The sequence below is a fragment of the Coccomyxa subellipsoidea genome, assembly GCF_000258705.1.
Source record: "Coccomyxa subellipsoidea C-169, whole genome shotgun sequence".
In the NCBI taxonomy this organism is placed as follows: Eukaryota; Viridiplantae; Chlorophyta; class Trebouxiophyceae; family Coccomyxaceae; genus Coccomyxa; species Coccomyxa subellipsoidea.
This window is the reverse complement of record NW_005178041.1, coordinates 226,330-248,403: the sequence shown is the minus strand read 5'-3', so window position 1 is coordinate 248,403 and position 22,074 is coordinate 226,330. Positions and strand designations below refer to the sequence as shown.

The following is a 22,074-nucleotide window of genomic DNA, read 5'->3' as shown; positions in this document are numbered from 1 at the left end:
CAAGGGGATGTCAGATTTCTTCAGTGCTTTGGATGAAGCCTGGTCGGGGTGCACTGGTATCTCTGCATGGGGTGAGGAACCTTGCGATTGGACATGCACAGCTTGACTAGGAAGCTCCCTTGTGAAGCACTGCTAAACATGCTGTGCTGGCGTGTTGTCATGCCTGTGACACATTCAGATCTCTGACAGCATTACTGAGTATTAGCCGTTCACGGCATCTGTGCAAGTGCACACTGAAATTGTGGGCTCCGTCCTGTACTTTGATTGGGCTGAAGGAAATGGTGAGATGACAGTATGCAAGCTCTTGTACAAGCGTGGAGGCTGTGCCCTGTTGATACCAGTATATCAAGGGTTATATATTCAGGGGTTTGGGTGATACTGGAATAGAAAATGAAACCCTACGGTCCAGCGGAAGAATTGCAGCAGAATTTGTCATCTGATCGCCGATGCCAGGCCATGACCCTTCCGCTCAGGACAAGACGGGTGCTCCGTACTTAAATTGCTTGGGGGCCCAGAATGCTTGACATGCATTGCTGATACTGCAGTCCCACAGACCCATGACAAGAGCGTTATGACTGTCTTACTAACTTTCCAGCCGCTTGCAAAGAGTCAATTTTTTTTACAATTACTGAGAAAGTACTAACATATTTTGTTGATTGATATATACTAAAGCGTGAAATTCTTGCTCTGCCACGCAGGACATTTTGGATGCGGTCAACAGACACGAGTGGAGGCAGCTGCTCTTTGTGATGACGTTCCTGCACAGCGTGGTCCAGGAGCGACGCAAATTCGGCCCCATCGGATGGAATGTGCCTTACGAGTTCAACCAGTCCGACCTCTCCGCATGCGTCCAATTCCTGCAGGTGCTGATCTTCACACCAATGCTAGACCTACACATAAATCCCTTGAAAATAAACCCTGAAGAATAAAAAAAAGGGCTGTGGAAGGTTTTTGTCATGTCATTGTGCGTTTCATTGTACAGTAACTGGCTGCCAGAAGGATGCTGGCTCTCAAAAAAGTTCAGGTTGCATTGAATGGTAAGCACACAAATGGCAAGCACCTCCTCTGCTCCTCAAGCTATAGATCCAATAAAGGCACACAGCATGCATCGAAGAGCTTCAACACAGAGCTGATCTTGCAAGACAATGGCGACAGACAACGCACAAAGACTCCACAATGGGGTGTTGTGCAAAATGCTGTTTGTATGTCGTGCAAATTGCTTGTCGGGATCAGCCATGCGTGAGCTCTTCAATGCAATCTGCGTCGACCTTACTCAAGATGCATGCTCTCTCCTCTGCCACACCTGATGGCGCAACAAAGCGTGAAGCCACTCCTCAGATATCCAGCTCGTTGGCAAGCAACCTGGCTATTCCTGCATACCCAGTATGGCTTCCTCTGGATACTTCGACTTTCAAATTTCAAAAAACCGAAAATTCAACCTTCAAATTTCTTTCATTTTCATTTTCCAAGTTTTTAATTTTCAATTTTTTGAAATTGTTGAAGTCAAGCCTGAATTCAAGCCTGAAAATTAACGCGAGTGTCGCGCGCAGAATCACCTGTTGGAGATGGAGGCGAAGCGCGCGAGCGCACCCACTTGGGAGACGGTGCGATACATGGTGTCGGCCATCCAGTACGGCGGCCGCATCACCGACGAATTCGACAAGCTCCTCATGGACACCTACGCCGAGAAATACTTCCAGCAGGCGCGCGGCGTTCCCTCCTTTGCCAGTTGTATACAAAAAAGTTTGGGACTAGGTGCATGCACTCGTCACATGAAGCACAGTATCTAAATTCTGTACAATCATATTGTCAATAATTATAAACCGGCTGGCGGGGGGCGGTACAAATACTGAGCACCGTGCCCACGGTTGATTGGGTCTTGCTTGGATCTGGCAATTCCAACAAGGGGTAGGAATTTGGCAGCCTTTACATGCAGCTTGTCTGCAGACGCATCTTGCCTTAGGCAGGAAAAGCTTGTAATAATAGTAACAATAATAAATCGCTATCCTGCCAGAGGCAAGGTGTCATCTGCACGGTGTCTACATAGCACCAAATCGTATCATTGTGAAGTTCAAGTCAGTTTTGGTTAGGACATTCATGGCAAACTCCACATGCGCATCCTACTCAGGCAGGACCTGCACGTTTGTGACGGGCGGGTCCTGCAATAACAGGTCGCGTTTGTGGCGATTGCAGCATTCTCCCTAACCTTCGTGAAACACGCCTCTCCAATTTAGCGTGTTGCTTGTCTCAGCTGCTTGAGGTGGTTGCACAGGGTGCGCTGCTGCCAAACTACGTGCTACACAAGGACATCAAGGAGGGGGTCTCATACACCGTCCCCCAAGGGACGGAGATTGAGATATACCGGAAGGTGCGACTCATCCTCTGACCACATGACCACCGCATGCAGCTCAAATACATGCTCAAGAACCCGGCTGCCCAACACCAGGAGCTTGCAAGAGTTAGGGTTTATGGTTTATTAAGGGTTTAGGCTTATATATAGGGTCATATAGGCTAAACCCTGAATATAGACGATGCCTCTGATGCTCAGAGCTACGATATCAATAGTCTGGGATTAGGGCTCAGCGCAATTTGATAGTCAGAGACCAGTCGACAAGGCAGAATGCTGTCTGACTGCCAAATGATGTGCTGTCCAGCTCTTATCATAAGAGCTTGTGCCAACGCTATTTATACAGTTTTGTGTTCGAAAGCATGCTTGTTGACAAATGGCCAATTTTGAACGCGCAGGCAATTGAGGAGGTTCCCAGCCAAGACAACCCGGAGCTGTTTGGGCTGCACCCCAACGCAGACCTCACCTTCCGAACCCTCCAGGTTTGACCCCTCAGCAACCCTTTTTGAGCCAACCCCTTTCACCCCTTGCATTTCCAAATGATACCCATGCTGCGGTTCGTGGCTTCCGCTTTGCTCATCTGCAACGACATACTTTTGTTGATGATTTTGAGCTCAAGCCATCAACCGCAGCATGCAGGTGCTTGCTGGCTTCCTCTGTGCTCAGCAAGTATATCCCCGAGACTTGGAATCCTGTCCCATAATCTAGGGTTGCTCAACGTCTCAAAAATTAGGACAGTTGATCTCCATCCAGGGCCAATGCACAGACGTTTTGGTTTGTCTGGGTCGCTGAAGCCCAAACAATTGAGCGCTATCAGAGCCGTGTGGCCAAAAGGGGTCATACCAAATGCCACACAATTACTTGAGCTCCAGCGGCATCAGAAGAGCCAAATATCCCTGTGTGGCTGCCGTTTTAAGAAGCTGCCAACTTTAAGAGGCATTGAGGCGGCGTAAACCCTAAAACATATATTCCTATGTACCCCTAAACCCCAAGAAATAGGGGGGGAAAGCAAACTGTGGCTGTTGCAGGTGCAAGCGGCGGTGCAACTGGTGTTAGAGACGCGGCCGCAGGGCGGGTCGGCCGCGGGCGGCAGCAGCCGCGAAGACGCCATCGACCGCCTCTGCGAAGACCTGCTCTCCAAGGTGCGCATTGTTTCTTTCTGTATTATCACGCGCTTGTCTTGCCGAGAGGTAAGGTAAGACCTGCAGACACGCTGCAAGTATAGGCTGCCACAATTTTACCCCTGCACGGACTAGCCAGATCCAAACACGATTCAAGGTGATCATTAGCAATAAAATATAGGCCAGCGGCTGCCTGATCGTAAAGCTGACAAGCGCACACAGAAGAGAGAGTGGCACACGCGCAGGCACCGGCGCAGTTTGAGCGGGAGGAGGTTCGGGAGAAGCTGCGGCGGCTGCCGGGAGGGCCGTCTCAGCCGCTGACGGTGCACCTGCGGCAGGAGATCGACCGCATCAACACCGTCATCGGCCTGACCACCGCCACGCTGCGCAATCTGCGCCTCGCAGTGGCAGGTGCGCGCGCATGTGCCGGCACATGCCAAAATAGTCGTTGGGTTTATATTTGGATTGAAACACGAGGTATTCCTTCTGCCCCTGCCCGTTTGGTACAGACAAAGAGGCTCCTTCCAGGGCATCTTTAATGCCCTGCCCTGGTGATGATGATGAAGATGCCCTGAAAGGAGCCTCATTAATATTGTGGAGTTTTCCAGAAACCATATCTTACAGGGGCAGGACAGGAAACACTACATCCCCAACCACTGGCAGAATTGCTTGGGAAGTCAGCCAGACGGCAGCGGTGCACATGTGTTGATTTGCTGTTTACTCGGGAAGTTTCTGTCCTTGGGTGGGGGCAGGCCGCAATATCTGAGGCAGTTCGACCCAAAACGGCAGCCCTCTAGTAAAGTGCCGTAGAACTCACACTTCTTGCCAATGCCACAATGCATGGCCTGCAAGGGTAGGGAATTGATGTGGTTCTCCAAGCAGGCAGGTTGCAATCCCGAAGGCATGGACCAGAATCTGCTCGGAGGGCCCATATCGTTGGGCACAAAGCCTTGTTGGTATCATGCCAAGCATGCTCTTATTACGTTGCCCTTCAAGCATGCCCGTCTTCACAGCACACGCTACATTTGTCATGCAATGCGATGTGACACCGCAGGCACCATAGCGCTGAGCGCGCAGCTTACAGAGTCCCTCGAGGCTCTTTACAACGCGCGAATACCCCGAGACTGGCTTGCCAAAAGCTGGGAAGCTTCCACCCTCGGCAGCTGGTTTGCAGGATTGCTCGCGCGCCACGACCAGCTGTCGCGTTGGCTCAACTCCGGCCGGCCCAAGGCCTACTGGCTCACCGGCTTCTTCAACCCCCAGGTATGCTTTATAATGACCCCCAGGACATTGCTTGAAAGGGTGCTGATAATCAAGTCAGGTATATATAGTACCCCTGGTTGCTTGTCAGGATTTGAAGCTGCAGGATTGCGTGATCGTGGAAGGACTTGGCGCCCCCGTTTTTTTCTGCTTCGACGGGGGCCGCACAAAAGAGGGGTGAGATTTAGGCGTATGAAGTCAGTGTGCCTGTCTCGCTCAGGGAGTGTGGGAGGGGGTTCATGTGTCTCAGACCCTGACAGATGCACATGCTTATATGATAGAATATGTTGCCATGGCATCCCCTGCCAGCCAGCACAGCCAGTACGTGTTCTTATCTCACTTTGGGACAAGCGCAACAAGTCTGCAGGCCATACCCACTGCCGTAGTCAGTGGGCATCGGTGTCATTCTTGGCGACAAGCAATCCGCCCCTTTTGAGGTGGTCCATTGAAGCAATGACCTCACCGCAATTTTTGACTGCTGCACTGGGACGTTCTTTTTATATGTATGAGCCAACGTTTGGGTAACAGCAGAATCGTGTGCAAGGCCCAGGGGCTCATTTCTAGCGTATCTAGTTAGCAGCATGTAGTACTGGTTTTGTTCACGGCTAAATTTTCATGCATGCATGCAAAAAGAGCCTGATCAGGACGCGTGATGCATGCGCGCAGGGATTCCTGACGGCGGTGAAGCAGGAGGTGAACCGGCGCCACACGGGCGACAAGTGGGCGCTGGATGACGTCGTGCTGACTAGCGAGGTGACTCACCCCGCCAGACTAGACGCCGACGCCATCAAGGAGGCCCCCGCGGAGGGAGTCTTTGTGTACGGCCTCTACCTGGATGGCTGCGCTTGGAGCGCGAAAGAAAATTGGCTCATCGATGCGGAGCCGAAGAAACTCTTCAACCCGCTACCAGTTCTGTACGTCACCGGAGTGCAGGTGCGCACATCTTCTGTGGTGGGAAAGGGAATTGCTAAGGTTGAAGCAAGATTTTATGCATAGAGACAACCCAGTTTCCCTACTTTTTTGCATATATGGCGATGTGGGCAACGGGTATTTCCCTGATGAGTGTCTCAGGTATATGGTTTGCAAGTCAGATTGCAGACATTAGCCTGACATATGGGTTCAAGATGGAGCATTCTCAGTGCGAGCTGGGGACAGACCAAGAAGGTGCCAGTGCATCGGTGGGTGGATTTAGGATATGCACGGGGTGCATCCTAAGGGTTCACTAGTAGGAAGTACTAGAGTCCAGGTCCTGAGCGTTTGCAAATGCTGTTGTTTTGGCATGCCTATATTCCATGCCTATTTTTGGCACATCTGTAGGCCTACAAGTCGAGGATGGCGGGGGATTTTCCCTGATGAGTATCTCAGAGCGGTCCAAGAGATTTGATTTTCAGATGAGGCTGGTCCCCACGTCTCTCGGGGGATCTCTTTGAGGTACAAATTCAAAATGGAAAGTAACAAGTGCCAAAGCTAGAGGCAAAAGAAGCAGCAAGCAGTGGAGCTGCTGGCCTCAGCAGTGCTGCTTGTTGTAACAGCATTATACCAAACCTTGCGAAGCCTTTGCCTGATGCACATTTCGTGTGGTTGAATGCAGGCAAAGGACAAGAAGAAGAGCGGTGTGTTTGAGGCGCCGGTGTACCGGGTCAAGAAACGCACGGGGCTCAATTACATAACCAGCTTCCCTCTGCGCACGGATGAGCCCTCCTCCAAATGGATCCTGCGCGGAGTCGCGCTGCTGTGCTCCGTCGATTGAAAAGGGCAAATATTTGGGCGGGTGTTTGCAGTCAATTATAATAATTATTACATGCCTATCCATGCCAGATTAGGCTTAGGTGTGTCGCAGCAGCGTTTCTATGATGTCTTCCAACTTGGCCTATCTTGGCACCTTCTGCAGTGTTTGCAGAGTTTGCAGTCAATATTCGTTGATAAAGTGGCATGCATGGGGGCATGCTGTGGTGCTGACAATTGTACTTGAATGGACACGCAGAGATGCGCAGTCGCAGTTTTTATTGTGTGCAAGAGTTTCAGTTACGATCGGATTTCTGAGTATGCTACATTTGGGATACAATTCATCCAAAGCCTAAAAGTTCTCCGAGATATTTCCACTCCTACAGGCACCTCATGCATTGTCTGTCACCCTTATATTCATGTCTTCTGCAAGTTCTGTATAAGTTCGGGTGTTCCAGCTTATGATGTAATATATTTTAGCATCAACCGAGTTCTCTGTCAACATTGCCCCCCTACATTTGGTCCTCAGCTGGCATCATACACCATGAAACAGACAGCTAAAACAAACTCCTGCTATCCATCACTCAAGGCCGCATGCAGCGCACAGAGGCCATCACGCAGCGCCATATCCAGCTATGACACAGATGACACAGAGCCAGTTATGAGCGCACTGACTGATCCTCTGCTGCCTGGCTGTGCTGCCCTGCCGTGCCTGCATTCTCCACCCCCTGCTCCTTGCTGCCATTGCTGACATTATGCCCAGCTCTACCCCTTCCCTCTGCAACCCCATTGGCGCTTTCTACACGCGCACCATTCACCCCCGCGGCAAGCCCCACACCCTCCCTGGCATATGCAACCCCAGCACCTCCTGCCCTCACCGCTCTGCTGGAACTACTTGCCGCTGAGTCACCAGCAGCCGCCGATGACTCATCCTCTGCCTGTTCTGGCTGCGCCAAATTGCTAGCTTGGTGCTCAGCTGCGCGCTCATCCATGGCTTCGCTGAGATCCGTGATGTGAGGATCCATCTCCAGCTCAAGCCGGAGGCGATCCTCCTGGGCAGACTCCGAGCGCCCCGCCGCTGACTCATCCTTTGCCTGTTTTGACTCCCCCACACTGCTGTCTGCATGCGCAGCTGCTGGCTTGTCCATGCCCTCATTGAGATCGTAGAGGGGAGGACCAATCTCCAGATCCAGGTTGGGGCGGTTCTTGGAGTTTTCCTGGTCGAGGATGACGTCCACGTCGACTGGCAGCACCGGGCCGCGCATTATGTCGCAGGCCCACTGCTGGCGCAGCCGCTTGAGGCTCTTCAGAAATAGGTCGCCTGCGCAGCGGGAGCAACAAAACCATCGGAGTGAAGCACACTTACAGCAATGCTAAAAAATTGCTGATATATTGGTAGTTGTGTTAAAGGGGCAGTATTGTTGCAGAGCAAATGAGGAAGGCATCCCAGCAGGATCAACAGTGATGAATGGCCTTAAATTTGACCAGAAGGACCCCAGCAACAGCCAAAAAGTGTCCAATCCTGGTCAATCACGCGAGCATTGGACAGTTTTGACACTTGCTGGGATCTCACTGCTTGCAATGCTGACACCTGCGCAAAAACCAGAAGTACAACATCCCCTCTACACGCCAACCAAAAAGTCAGGCACTTTCTGATCGTCCAGGGCATAGGTTGTTGCCCAGCTGAGAGGAATTGCAATGCTGGCAGAGGAGGGACGCACTGCCTTCCAGGCGGTACTCGTCCAGGGGGTTGAGGTGGGAGAATGAGCGCAAGTGCACCGCCGTATCGGTGCTCTTCATGTCCTCCAAAAACTCAGACCACATCGTGTCGAGCACCTGCCAGCAGAACAAACCACTTAATATTATTATTATTATTATTAAATTATTACACGCTTTTTGTGCCAAGAGGCAAGGTGCGTCTTGCAGACAAGCTGCAGTTGAAGGCTTCCGTATTCCTACCCCTTGTTGGACTCGCCAGATCCAAGCAAGACCCAATCGACCGTGGGCACGGCGCTCAGTATTTATATTGCCCCCCGCCAGCCGCGGCCAGCCGGGGCCACTAAATATGCCAGTCCAAAATATCTGAAACACATGCTGCTGGACCCTGTATCTCTAGGAGTTCAAAGACGGGCAATGATCCTTGCAACACCAGCCCAAGAATACCGTTCTGGAAAGTTTCAAGGTAATAAAATTAAAACTTTCGAGGCTTGCGGCGTGGGTTTGGGGTGTGCGTGATCCGCAGGACCATGCTCTGCGACCTGCGCTGCCTCTCCCAACTCGTGCTTCAGAGACAGGAATCTAAGAGGCACAAACAAGAATTACAGCGCAGGTCACAGAGCATCCTTGCTGTCGAGAACATGCTGCCAGCCTGAACAAGATGACATCACTGCAGGATGCACCTTCTTTTCACATGAAGGCCCAAAGTGGATGTTTGACAGTCTTCAATAAAACCCAGAAAAACCACAATGGAGGGGTGTCAATGTTTGGATTCCCTTGAGATATTCTACTCACCCTGACCATGTAGACCCGCTCGAAGGCCTCCAGATTCTCAGCGATGCTGCCGGGCTCTGCCAGGTCAGCAGGCAGCGCGCCTCCGCTCCCCTGCGCGTGCTTCCAGAAGGCCAGGTACTCGCCGAATGCGTCGCCTATCTTGGCGCGCTTGCGCAGCTCGTAGCCTGCCACCAGCGCCTGGCCGATGTGCTCTGACAACGCCTCTGCTGCCCTCGCCCACCTGATCGGCACAAGCGATATTCTTGTCAAATCCTTCCTTTTTTTTTGAATCTAGCGAAATAGAAGGTTTGAGTTGGAGCCTGCTGTTCCCAAGGTCTTTGCGAGGCAGAGCATTGGAAGAATATGCAGCATGCATGTCAGAATCCGCAGGCAAACGCTGATATTGCTGCATCGTGCAAGATTGCCTGGAGGACGTATGCTTGGGGATATACAAGGAAAAGGGGATTAGACGCACCGGCCTTGGAAACCTGAGCCCTCCAGGATTGCCCGCTCCCGCTGCAAGGGTAGCTGCAGACGCAGCTGCTCCTGCAAAACCAAAGAAGAAAACTTAATTTCAATATTCGCCTGGGCAGCAGGAGTCACAAACATCACAAGCATCGCACACACCCGCAGCAAGCATCCGTGCTGCAAAGGTAGAGTACAGTGTACTGGCGGCTAGCTATACCCGTCAATCAATCCAACAGAGAAAGCATCCACTAGTGCGAAGCAAGCAAACCAGCAGAGATGCAGGCGCGTCCAGAGGGACAGCTTCATGCAGCGCAGCTGCCGGCTTCCGGGAAGCCAGCGCCCGCCGCAGCTTCCGCGCAGTTTCCTCGTCGTCCAGAGGGCCCAGCACGCCCTCAGCATCGCCCTGTGCATAATTAAAGCGGCCACGTCAGATGCTGGAGACTTTTGTGCGTTCCCCTACCTATACATAGTATACCACATTTAAAAAACACCATCACGCCATCATTCTCTGCCAACCCGTGGGCAGATGCTAGCACATGATCGGACTGCATGCACTTCAAACTGCGGCGTTTGCAGCTGTCAGGAAAGGGTCAAATTTGGGCATATAAAAGAGCTGATTATCATCTCAGTATTATAAAGAGAACAAGGTGAATGTATCTTCTGCATGCTGATGATACAGACAGGAGGCTGCGAGCTTACAATCTGGATGGGAAATTCGCTCATCTTTGTGACCTCCTTCCAGACCCTGGCGGCTTGGGGCGTGCGAGGCATCTCCAGCTTAATTTTTGCCACCGACATGGGATTTACCATGTACCTACATTTTTAAAAGAACCCCAGTCTCACACTGCATTGCATTCATAACTTATGCCACGAAATGCCTACGCATGCACAAAGGGACACCGGCATGCATGCCTATGAAAGAGCATACGGCAGGAACGCATACAATGCTGACATGCAACAGCAGGATCTTCGCAATATGTTCTCTCTGTGAGCTAAAGCTATGCGAGTATGCTTGCGTAAAGCTATGCGAGTATGCTTGCGGCTCTGAGCTTGCTACAGTATGTCAGCCAGAAAAGCGCCCCAGGCTTCAGCCCTACAGAGCGGAAAGCACTGTCCTGCTAAAAAGTGCATGAAAAGGCAATAGCTGACCTGACTTGGTGCACAAGCTTCTCCAAGTCCCACGAAGCATCGCCGGGGGGGTGCCTGGGATCGACATTTGCCTTCACCAGCCACTCTGCCGCATCCTGCAGACGGACAGAAGCAAAGAGTCACGATAACTATTACGTTGCCCTCTTTATTGACAACACTAGAGCCATTGTTCATATCAAACCGCAGGCTAAATGGCTAATGGGTGCAACACAATGCACACAAAGAAAGGCGGGCGGTAAACAGAGCACAGAACACTGGGAGTCCAGTCGGGTGTGAGATGTCTGCAGGTGTCATGTATGCACATGCTATCCTGCACCTCCCTCCTGCACTTTAGCACGCAGGATGGGACACTACACTTATTGCTCCTGGAAGCCAAAGCAGGCAGCAGCCAAAACAGACACCGTCCCAGGGAGCCAAGACAGGAGCGCACCAGGAACGCCCCGCGGAGGATGCGCGTGCGCTGCGGCCCGGAGCCGGCAAGAAGCTGCGCGCGAAGCTCCGTCTTGTGGCGCCGGAACACCTCGAGCACTGCATCGCTCTGCAGCAACGCCAATCGGCCGGCGCGCTTGCCTTCGCTCAGAGCGCCGTGCACCACGCTTATGTACATGTGGCCTGCCGGGTCCGGCAGAAAGCCCGCACCCTGATCCACCTCTGCGTGACACATGTGTATTGCTACATCAGTAATATTACATGCTCATTCCAGCCCCCTCAGGGCTCAGTGCGTTGCAGCAACCTCCCAATAGGTCCCCTCCAGCCGTAAGGCGTCAGCGGAAACATGAGTCGTGAGCCATGGGGGGACGCCCATGTGCCATTCTCACTACAAGGCAGCCCCAAAATGCAGCTACCTTGCCTTCGCGCTGGACCATGGCTGCTGTTTCCAAAGTGGATTCCGCATTGATAAGAATTCAGCAAGGTGCCAGAGCTCTCTAGTCTCTTCAAAACGTGGTGCACCATAGAGAACGCAGGGCTACTTAAGACACCCAATCCAAAACAGCTGTGTTGCGGAAGACATGGCGTTCCAAGAAACCTGCACTCTGCTGGAAGGGCGCATGGTCTACATGCCGGAAGTGCGCTCCACTGCATCTTGGGTCAAAGAACTCAATTCTGGAAGGCAAGAATAACGGCGCGCACTCTGAAGGAAGGGCCGCGCGGCCTCCATGCCGGAGGTGAGCCCGGCAGCTTCCACAAGGGGGTCGTTGAGATCTACAAGGGTGAATGTCTCGCCCGGGTCGCCCTGGCGGCCGGCTCGGCCGCGCAGCTGCTTGGCCACTCGCTCGCTCTCCTGCATGCTCAGCACCAGCACCAGCAGCCCACCCGCATCCTTCACCTGCAGCACACGCCGAGGCATGGTCAGTGTTTACTATTACTATTCCTCTACGTCAGATACATATGTAATTCGGTTTACCTGTCAGAGGCAAAGTGCATCTGCAGGTGAAATGAAGCCTTGTAAAATTCCCACTCCCTCTTGAACATGCCAGATTCAAGCAAGACCCCAAAAACTGTGGCGAAGGTCCTCTGTGTCAGTGCTGCCGGGGATCAGTAATTGCAAAATACATATGTGATCATGGACCTCACAGCTGACTTCAATCCAGCGGATTTCTTCTGTATGCACGGGATGCATGCATGCCTCCAGATCATGTGCCAATTTCATGACATCCATCCCCTATCCTCTTTCTGTGATGTATGGCAAACGAATGAAGGCTGCCAAACTGTAACCTAAATGTTAACTAAAGATGTAAAGATTACAAAGAATCTCACCTGCTGGGCGCGGTAGGCGCACTCCTCGTCAAAGTAGAGCCACAGGTACGCGAGCGCGCGCGTCATCTCCCCGCAAACATCTGGCCCTTCGCTGGTGTCATGCGCGCCAAGTTTGGCGTCCACCACAGCTTTCAGCCGGGGAAATAACTGCGCGAACTTCGGCCAGGATTTCTGCGCCAGGGGGAGTGATGAGACGAGCTGTTGGTGCAGTCCTTCTGCTGCCTCCAGCGCCTCTTCTACCAGTTTGTCGGCTTTGGCGCAGGGGATCTTTGAGCCGTCGTAGACCGTGGCCACCACTGCCTGCATTCAAATTCAAATTCAAACAATCATTGATTTCTCTGGCCATGTACAGCACACAGTAATAAGGTAACGGGCTTCCTTGCACTTGTCAGAGGAGACACGCCGGTTGCAGGACTTGGTCTTAAATGGGGTTGAGAAAAGACACAACAAGAGAGAACAAGAGAGAATAAGAGAGTTCTGGGGCCCTGAGAATGGACAATACTAAATAAGTTTGGAAGATACCTTGACACGCTCCAGAGCACCGGCCAGCTCGAGCGGCAGCTTGCCCTGCCGCTCCGCCACCGATTGGAAGTTGTCAAAGATGAAGGGCATCTCGTGGCGCTCCACCTCCCACTCTTCCTCTGCAAAACGTGCAGATTTTGCTTATTCTAATTTGGTTCAAATAAAGACAAATTGTCAATAATGGGGGCAAGTTTGCCCCCGTAAAGCATGGAAGTGGCCGTGGAGACAAGCAAGGGAGATAGATGGTGGGGCAGAAAACACAGGAGCTCAACCCTAAACCCTAAAAATAAGCAAGCACAGGGGATTTGTCTGATGATCCCCAGGCCGATGGCACGGAGGTACTGTCAGCATAGCGTTAGATGTCTGAAATTTGAGAGATGAGATCAGGACTGCCCTCCTGCACTAGCCGTCCCACCACTCCTGACAACTGCTCAGGGTCCGTTGCCTAAAGAGGTACAAGCACGTTCCGATTACAGCACGACTTGTTCAACATGCCTGCGAAAGGAAGAATAAAAAGGGTAGGCCCACCTGGGACCATGGCTGGGAGGACGGTGTTTTCCAGCGCCAGCTGTGCAAGGCCCTTTGGGTTGCCCCCCAGAATGATGTCCGTCCCCCGACCTGCCATGTTTGTGGCAATCGTAATCAAGCCTGGCACGCCCGCCTGCCCAGCAGAGTAAACACAGATATATTAAAGGTGTACACCCCACACAGAGAGCATTCAATCGGCCCACAGTCAGGTCCTTGGAAGGCCAGCGTGGTGCTTCTTGTGGACAGCAGCGCTTGAGGCTTTGATGGCTTCCAAGCACACACACGTTAAAGGAAGGACACCCACATTTGCATGCATTGTGGAAGCACTGACTCGGTTGTGCAGTGGAACCTTGTGGTGAGCAGTCACCTGTGCGATGATCTTGGCCTCCCTGCGGATGTACTGCGGCCGTGCATTCAGCATCTGGTGCTGGATGCCCCTGCGCAATATACAACACATCAACTTCCAATACCTAAATCCCAGCACATGCACGCACAACAAACGCAGCAATACTCTCTATTTTGTGGCCTGCTCTGAGTGCTTGGCAGACGAAGGTAAAGCAACCAAGATTGGGACACCGAATGCCTGATTATGTCACATGCATCAATATTCCAAGGGAAATTACTACATCAGATTGGTGTCACCATGCACGCAGGTTGGCGGCAGCGTATTCCGAGTCGGCCACGGAGGCAGTACCGATCAGCACCGGCCGCAGCTGGCTACGCGCCTTAGTCAGCAGCAGCCGCAGCGTGCGCAACATGTGATTCTCCCTGATCCAACAAAGCCTCCTCAGACACGATACAGCTTTACTTCAACTGAGTGCCACATGATGCCGCCACAATGCCTGCTCATCAAGTGTCCTCTCTTGCAATCATGTCCCCTGTCTTGCAAAAAAGACACAGTGCATGCTTGGCCATGCTTGAAAGTGGAAGACATGCTCACAAGCAAACAAACACAAAGCCGCCAGTGTGGCCAGGGGCCGTGTCCCTGCAGGAAGTGGAAATGCAGCACTGCAACACCGGCTCTGGAATACTTCAAATAACGTCATTCCAAAATAATGTTCAAGATGTTTGTGCTCACGTGAGGAAGACTCGAGGCTCGTGGTCAATGCGCCGGCGCGGCTTGTGTGTTGGCACGGCAGTCACCGACAGTCCGTACACCTCATGAAACTCCTCCTCCTCTGTTATTGCTGTGCCCTGAAAATTGACACGGGCAAAATATCAGTAAAACCCAAACCATATACCCTAAACATTCCTAATTCCATCAGTTATGCTCACGCAATGCAGTGTCGCATGCCTAAAGCCATGCATGTCTGACAATGGCACCTCAGGAGAGCACCTCCCTAAACTGCACAACAGAATGCATGAAGTGAGGCAACTTGAGCAACTGAGAAGTGAAGGTGTAAGGAGTAGAGCAGTGCGAGTCACCGTCATGCCGGAGAGCTTGGAGTAGTATTTGAAGAGGGTCTGGAAGGTGATGCTGGAAGACACCTTGGTCCTGCCCTTGATCTCCACCTCCGGATACTCCTGCGCCTCAATCGCCTGCAACATAGTACAGGTCTACCAATGAGACATGCATATACAGTCAGTGCGCCCACATTGCATTCAAGTTGAATTTTTCGGTCATGGGGCTGTATATTTGGGGGAGCTGCTACACAATCCCAGGACAAACCCCACGTGCAAATGAGCTTTGGCATTGCTTGATCTTGTCCCGAGACGGTATAACAGCTCCTACAAGTGCAGGGTAGGCCCGACCCAGAAAAATTTCATGTGCACTGAAACATCAACTGCACAAACGCAGGATGTGCTCAAAGAAACAGGAACACTTGCTTGAGAATCTCCAGAACGCTTCTCTCACAATTGAGGCAGAGCACACATCTCGGCGCACAACGACAATCGAAGGAAGGCACAAATACCTCTCCAAAATGAAATTGCAAACAAGCTCGAATCTCTCTACACGGTGTCAATCAGAGGTAGAAAAAAACCTGGTGCAGATCATCAGTCCAGCGGCTGGTGGGCATGATGCGTCCGGTGCTGGTGTTGACAATCTTCACCTCGCCCTCGCGCACGATGTAGTTCACATCGCGTCGGTGCAGCTCGCGCGCGCGCAGCGCCGTGATTATGTACGGCCCCATCGGCACGGCCGCCTCCCACAGGTCGTTGATGTTGGGCGGCCGGCCCTCTCGCTGGGCCTCGGGGAAGTCCTCTCCCATCTCAACTGCAGCAGGAGTGAAATCAGAGTCGGGACAGAGCATCATGGTTATTTTTTTAGAGGATCCTTGGGGGATCCTCTCCCAGATCGACGTCAGGAAATGCATGATAGCAGCCAATCAAGACAGGAGGTCCACAGCCATGATTTGTTACACAACTGTACCAATGGGCACGCGTTCTCTACTCATAGAAACCAGACAAAGAATTTATCAGAAGGAACGTGTAGACTTGAGACATGAAAAACTTAATGAAAGCTGCCTTGCCTACTGCTTTCAATAGAAAGTATAACAATGATTCTTCAGAAAACCATGCAGCTTCCAATCCATGCTGGCTTCCGAAGTCTTGCACTTGGACCGGTCAAAATGAATACCATATGAGGACAAGGTGATAAAGACAGCTACATCCCCAGAACTGAAGTAGGGAAGCGGAGAGAAAGATGCACAAGCGATGTAAAGCAGAGGCGCACCCAGGAGGGCAAGGACGCGCAGCATGCCATCCCGGGTGAGTGAGATGCGGTGCAGCTTCCGGTCAATGACATAATGACCCAGCCTCAATACCCGCTCTGTCTCTGGCTCCATCTCTTGCTCCCACAGGAAGGGCTTGCCGCCTTGCACCTTGGAGTTGATCACCTGACAACCAAAGATGCACACCACATTTAGTCTCCTTTCTGCGGTAGCATATAAGACAAACATATGGCCCTTTGCGGTACAGGACAGACAAATTTACTAGGTCTCCACTTATCAATAAAGTGAGGGCCCCTAATACCAAGGTGTATATCGCGCAAGACCAAGGCTGACATTCTCAGCCGTATGACATCATGGGAAGTAGCACCAACTGCTGATGTCACAGATTACAAATACATTGAAACTTCAGGCGCATACCGCTTCAACGGGTCACTGCGGGAATTGCTGACAAGGAAGCAGCAGTGTAGTAATTGACTCACCTTGTGGGCGAGTAGGAATCGTTCGGTGGCGCCGGTGTCTGGCTCATCAGAGATGATGAGCGGGTTGCGGCAGTCATCAATCAGCAGCGAGTCGGCCTCGTCCACAATTGCATAGTTGAAGGGACGCGTGATGGCCTGATTGAACAAAATCATGACTTAGAGCTTCATTATGAAGGACTGTCATGTGGAAAAGGCATCACCCATGCTTGCTCATGAGCCTGTGCCCATGCAGCAAAGTATTTATGAGGCTCGGATCATTTGCAGCAGCACTTGCAACGTGGAAACCAGTCCATTTTTTGCATCCATTCGGCTGCATTGTGTGAAAGCCCAATCTCATACAGTGCTGTGATGTTGCAACCCATGCTGTACTGGGAGGATGACCGATTTTCGGCCTTCTCATGCAAAGCAGCCGGGTTTATGCACAAATCGGGCTGCATGGTGTCGAATTCAGTCCACACATTGCTGAGATGCTGGAATTATAGGTTTCCCTTCCCTCTCAAGCAAAGCAGAGTACGGGACGAGGCGCACCAGGTCATCCTTGCGGTCCACAGTGCTGGTGTCCTGCAGGAAGGTGAAGCCGAGCGAGTTGGCCGTGAGGTATGTGATGTCTGCATTGAAGGCCGCACGCTTGCGCTTCTGGCTAAAGCCCTCCTGTATTACTGCCACTGAGACGCCCAGAAACTGGTACAGCTTCCCCATCCTGCATCAGCACATGCATGCCGGTATTCAATGCCCCCATCACCAGATAGGAGCACACTGGTTGAACACCACGTTTTACCGTGTTCAAAAATATACTGGATAAGACTGGGTGACTGGCCGGAGGTGATGCATGGTCGTTCGCGGCCTTCTGGAAGCTGCATGGCTCTGGAGGAAGGACCTCCCTCCGCGAGAGGCGTACGCTATGTCATCTCAAGACCAGGTGCATGTGAAAAAGGCTCCCATTGCATGGCATGTCGGGGGGAGGCGGCATGGACAGCTACACGAAGAGCTACACGAGGGGGGACCCCACCACTCACAGTCCCGCTTGGCCAGGTAGTCATTCACAGTGACAACGTGGACGCCCTTTCCCTCCAGAGCGTTTAGATAAGCCGGCAGGGTGGCCACCAGTGTCTTCCCTTCACCGGTCTGCATCTCTGCTACCGCTCCCACATGCAGCACCATCCCGCCAATCTGCATAGCACACAGATGTGATCAAAGTCCTTGCTTGTTTGCAATAAAAGCAACATGCAAGCATGCACTAAGGCAAACCTTCCTTGCATGCAGTACTTTGAGCTGGGAGTCAACACTACGACTACCTGACGTTCTTGAAGTAAAAATTGCAGCTACCACCAGACATCATGCAGATTTGGTGACAACGGCGAAATCTCCTACACAACAACAAGCAGACAAAGCTCCAGCCATTTCATCAATCTTGCAGTGCTCATCGAATAAATAAGTACGAAGGCTGAGTTCTGCTGTCATAAAAGATGCAAGCCTCATGCTTACCAGCTGGACGTCATAGTGGCGCATGTTCAGAACTCGGCGCGAGGCTTCGCGCACGACAGCGAACGCCTCCGGCAGTATGTCGTCCAGGCTCTCTCCCTTCTGCAGCCGCCCACGGAACTCGCTGGTCTTGGCTGCCAGCGCCTCATCAGGCAACGCCTTCATGTCCTCCTCCAAGCTGTTGATCACCGCCACCTTCTGCATGTACCTGCAAATGCAGCTGACTCTCAAGTCATCTGATCACTGCTATCAGTTCAAATGCGTGAAGAGAAGGCACATGAATGCACATGAAACTCCAATCAGGCAGGTCTTCATGCCCCAGCTGGTTTTTTAATTTGAAGACGCCGCCATGTGATTAGGAGTGAGAGTGAGGTGCCATGCTGATGGCATGATCATGAGCAGTCTCCATGATTGTGCTGTGGGAGAACGCGGGCAGCACCTCTGCAGATCCCGCTGCTTCCCAGTTGCCAGGGTCTCCAGGTGCTTCTTCCAGTGCGCAGGGATGCTTCCCAGAGCGCCACTGCTCTTCCCCGCCTGCGCGCATTTCATGGTCATATGGTGCTGGTGAATATGGGGCCCAGCGCAAGATCATTCACAGCAATCGTGATCTGCAGACAGAGGGTGTCTTAGTGTCTCTCTGAGAGGTGAGTCAGCCACCCCTCAAGCAACCAAGTGATAGAGTACAGCACCTCCTTGTGAAGGAGCTGGTTGAGGAATGCATGGAGCGATCCACGATCACGGGTCTTCGATGTATCAGTGGCTGCATTAGACACAGACTGCTGCTTGCAGGTGACTCGCAAGAGCTGCCTTAGCTGAAGCGATCTGCCTGAGGCCAGTCTGTGCCTGCAAGGGAGTCTGCATGGTGCCAGATGCAACGATCTTCTCCCAAACTTGGTAAGTTGTGCTTTGTTTGAGCCCTGCAATTCAGTATTGTAAGCAGGCATGGGATGGCCCAAGGGCATGACTGCACTTGCGTCCTTCCTGTGCTTTGTTGTCAAGCTTGAAAGATGATACCAAGATATCTAAAGACTCCCGGGTGAGACCAATCTCTTCCAGATATTTGCCGCATGATTTACGTCTTGTTCGATGAGAGATCGCAGCATCAATCAATCATTGTGTGCATGAATACTACTTCCAAATCCAATGTACTTCTGATTCTCCGTCGAATTGCCAATTTGTCAGGCTTTATCGAGTCATCTTACAGTACGCATCCCATTATGACTGAAAGATGCGTTGGGACCTTGCTGGTAAACCTTGAGAAACGGTTCGGACGTGCAACCAGTCCTCCGAACCCTGACTTGCAACCCGCACAGAGTAAACCCTACAGGGGTCGACGAGTCCATCTGATGAAGCTCAAATGCTCCGCTCGCAGCTTCATTGTTCGACCGGCTATGCGTATTTATATAATGCTCGCCAGCGATTCTTTGCATTGAACTATACCGTTGCGGAAGTAATTGGCTGGAGCTTTATTTCCAGACATTTTGATTGGTGGTATCCAGAGGTGTACAGGGTGCAAAATATACTCATACCAGCAGCTAGATTGTACAGAAAATTAGCCAAAATAAAGAAAATTTTATTAAAAGCTTAAGAGGCTGTGTGGAGAGTCGCCAGTTCCTGGGGATTCAATATGCTTGCACTGCACGTTGCTTGTGCTCCTGTATTGTGAGGTGAGATTGGTCAAAAAATGACTATGTCACTACGTGTAACAATAATTATGAATCTTCAAAGCACCTAAGCTTGCATTCAGCAGATTGTGAGAGTATTGGATACCCCCATCTTCCCCAACAGTCTGTGCACTGGATTGCTGTGAAGGAAGAACTGTCTTTTTCCTTCGAGATGCACACCGATGTAGCCTTTTGCTGATCGCCAATGGCCTGCAGGGAAGCTGGAGGGTCTGCGCGCGCTGGTTGGCGTCTCAAGTAAAGCATGTGCAGAGCGGGGTGCCACTCAGTGGAAGCTGCAGACAGTGCTTGCAGCAGTGGGCGGTCGTGCTTTGACCTCAATAACAGGGATCCCATTCTATTCAAGGTGGGACTATTAGAGAAGCTCATTCCCTGGCTCATGTGTGTAGCTCTTGAGATTTGACGTCGCTATTACTCGCAGCCATGCAGCGGAGTCTGCTTGACGTGAGTTGGACACCTCACTGACTGCCTGCAGGTTGGGCAAATGGGGAGCTCCTATCTGCGGTGGGTGCACAGGCCAGCCCCCGGCCAGCCTCGCTTTTTTAGAAGCCCAGTCGTGGAGTACCTCACCAAAACACCCTGGTCAGTCCTGCCACTTGCTTGCATTGCCTCCCATCACACACTACCTTCAATTGAGACTTCAGAGGCTTCAGTATGGTCCTGAGGCAACTGGGACGACCAGCTTATCCCTTGCGTCTTAATTTTAAGTAATATTTATATAATTATAATTAATAATGGGTGCTGTGCAGGTGGGTGGTGCCTCTGATATGGGTGCCCATCATACTGGCATGCTTGAGGCGGAGCTTCCTGGATTCGCACTTGCAGTGGCCCCAGCTGGCGCTGCTTGTGGCCGCTGGGGTCCTCCTTTGGCAATTGCTAGAGTACTGTATACACAGGTGGGGCATTGACCTTCTCCTTGCCACATGAGACTTCCTTGCAGAGTGTCACTCTAATATGAGGCACGCCGAGCTCATGATGCTGGGAGATGCCTGGCTGTACAGATCAATGAGCCCAGCGCCAAAGTGTGAGGTTGAGGGGATGAGACGGCTTGTGCACTTGTCACTTGTATTCACTCGATTGGCGGGGCGGATTGTATACTGAGCACCGTGCCAGAATTTGATTGAGTCTTGCTTAAATTCTGCGAGTCCATCCGGGAGTAGGATATCTGGCGGCCTCTACCTGCAGCTTGTCTGCAAACGCACCTAGCCTCTGTTAGGAACAGCGTGTCACCCTCCCGAGGGAGTGCAGAACAGGCTGAGGATGCGTGCTTGAAAGAATTGCTGATGCCGCTCTACGCAGGCACATTTTCCACGCGCAGCCGCGCAGCTACTGGGCCATAACGCTGCACTTTGGGTTTCATGGCTGCCACCACAAGTTCCCACAGGACAGGGAGCGCCTCGTGTTCCCGCCCCTGCCCGCCTTCCTCATAGCTGCCGCCATCCGCGCCCTGCTGGCAGCCGCCCTGCCCCAGGCACGCCATCTGACCTGCGCACAATGCTTCCCACGATGTGGAAGGCCTCATTGATTGTGCCAAACGAGCTGCTGTTACGCGGAGACCTGTTTCAGCTGAATGCTTCTGAACATTATTGGAGCAAGGTTCGCAGGCTGCTGCACAGCTGAAGCATTCCCCCATTGCCTGTATAAGCTGTTGCATGGTTGCTGTGACAGCTTGCAGGAGACTGAGAGCCTAGAGGAGGACCGACCTTTCTCGCAGATCATAATGCAGCAGATTGACATGTCACAAGCATGTCTTCTGCTGGTGCAGGAGGCGGTGATGCCGGTGTTCTCTGGAGTGCTGCTGGGATATCTGGCGTATGACTGTGTCCATTATGCAATCCATCATGCGCGGACGGGGAGCAGCTGGTTTGCCGATCTGAAGAAGGCCCACCTGAACCACCACTTCAGAGATCACAGCGCAAATTTTGGCATCAGCTCCAAGTTGTTTGATACGATCTTACAGTCCTGCCCCAAGCACTGAACCGGCTGCACTTGGTCTGACATGCACCAGCTGCCTGCAGATCTTGCAGGCCCTCATTGGAGTGCTGCTTGCAGATCTTTGCTGAAACTTAGCTCGGATCGAAAGACTCGAATTCCTTAGTTGGTAGTAACTGGCATCTGCCGCTGTGCTGGGTGCGTAGCTGCAGCTTGGCATCAGACAGAATTGAAGAATCGTAACACACAGTTCACAATAAAATTCTAGAATCAGTATTGCACACACGTGCAAGAATGGATTGTCCCCTCCAGATTCGCGCACGCTATATGATATATAGTATATATAGCGTGCAACTGCAAGATTGCTAGCAATACATATCATCATTATCATTACACGCTTTTCCTACCGAAGGCAAGGTGCGTCTGCAGACAATCTGCATGCAAAGGCTGCCAAATTTT

At 51.9% G+C, this 22,074-nt stretch overlaps 3 protein-coding genes across 3 annotated transcripts in view; 2 read left to right on the top strand and 1 right to left on the bottom strand.

Moving 5' to 3' along the window:
• The window catches only part of COCSUDRAFT_12377 (gamma heavy chain subunit of outer-arm dynein), a gene marked incomplete at both ends in the record, with an annotated part of 65,075 nt that extends 58,597 nt beyond the window's left edge, over positions 1-6,478 (top strand). Inside the window, 9 exons of the mRNA XM_005650775.1 lie at positions 699-863; positions 1,551-1,712; positions 2,273-2,368; positions 2,746-2,829; positions 3,376-3,489; positions 3,714-3,879; positions 4,523-4,731; positions 5,395-5,661; positions 6,320-6,478. Coding sequence (XP_005650832.1) covers positions 699-863; positions 1,551-1,712; positions 2,273-2,368; positions 2,746-2,829; positions 3,376-3,489; positions 3,714-3,879; positions 4,523-4,731; positions 5,395-5,661; positions 6,320-6,478 — 1,422 coding nt within the window. The remainder of the gene's footprint in view (positions 1-698; positions 864-1,550; positions 1,713-2,272; positions 2,369-2,745; positions 2,830-3,375; positions 3,490-3,713; positions 3,880-4,522; positions 4,732-5,394; positions 5,662-6,319) is intronic.
• A 5,136-nt stretch (positions 6,479-11,614) lies between these two features.
• Positions 11,615-18,208, bottom strand: COCSUDRAFT_12244 (hypothetical protein; the record flags this gene model as incomplete). Its single annotated transcript, XM_005650774.1, has 13 exons — positions 11,615-11,887; positions 12,397-12,540; positions 13,376-13,501; positions 13,736-13,805; positions 14,011-14,136; positions 14,447-14,562; positions 14,794-14,907; positions 15,351-15,545; positions 16,059-16,144; positions 16,516-16,654; positions 17,039-17,219; positions 17,529-17,689; positions 18,005-18,208. Coding segments are annotated over 13 exons (1,935 nt in total), but the record flags the coding sequence as incomplete, so codon positions are not given.
• A 1,959-nt stretch (positions 18,209-20,167) lies between these two features.
• COCSUDRAFT_39420 (hypothetical protein) lies at positions 20,168-21,661 on the top strand (the record flags this gene model as incomplete). The annotated part of the gene is made up of 4 exons (XM_005650773.1): positions 20,168-20,265; positions 20,433-20,579; positions 20,983-21,082; positions 21,449-21,661. The coding sequence occupies 4 exons, from the start codon at positions 20,168-20,170 to the stop codon at positions 21,659-21,661; spliced, it is 558 nt and encodes a 185-aa protein (XP_005650830.1).
• Positions 21,662-22,074: the final 413 nt, after the last annotated feature.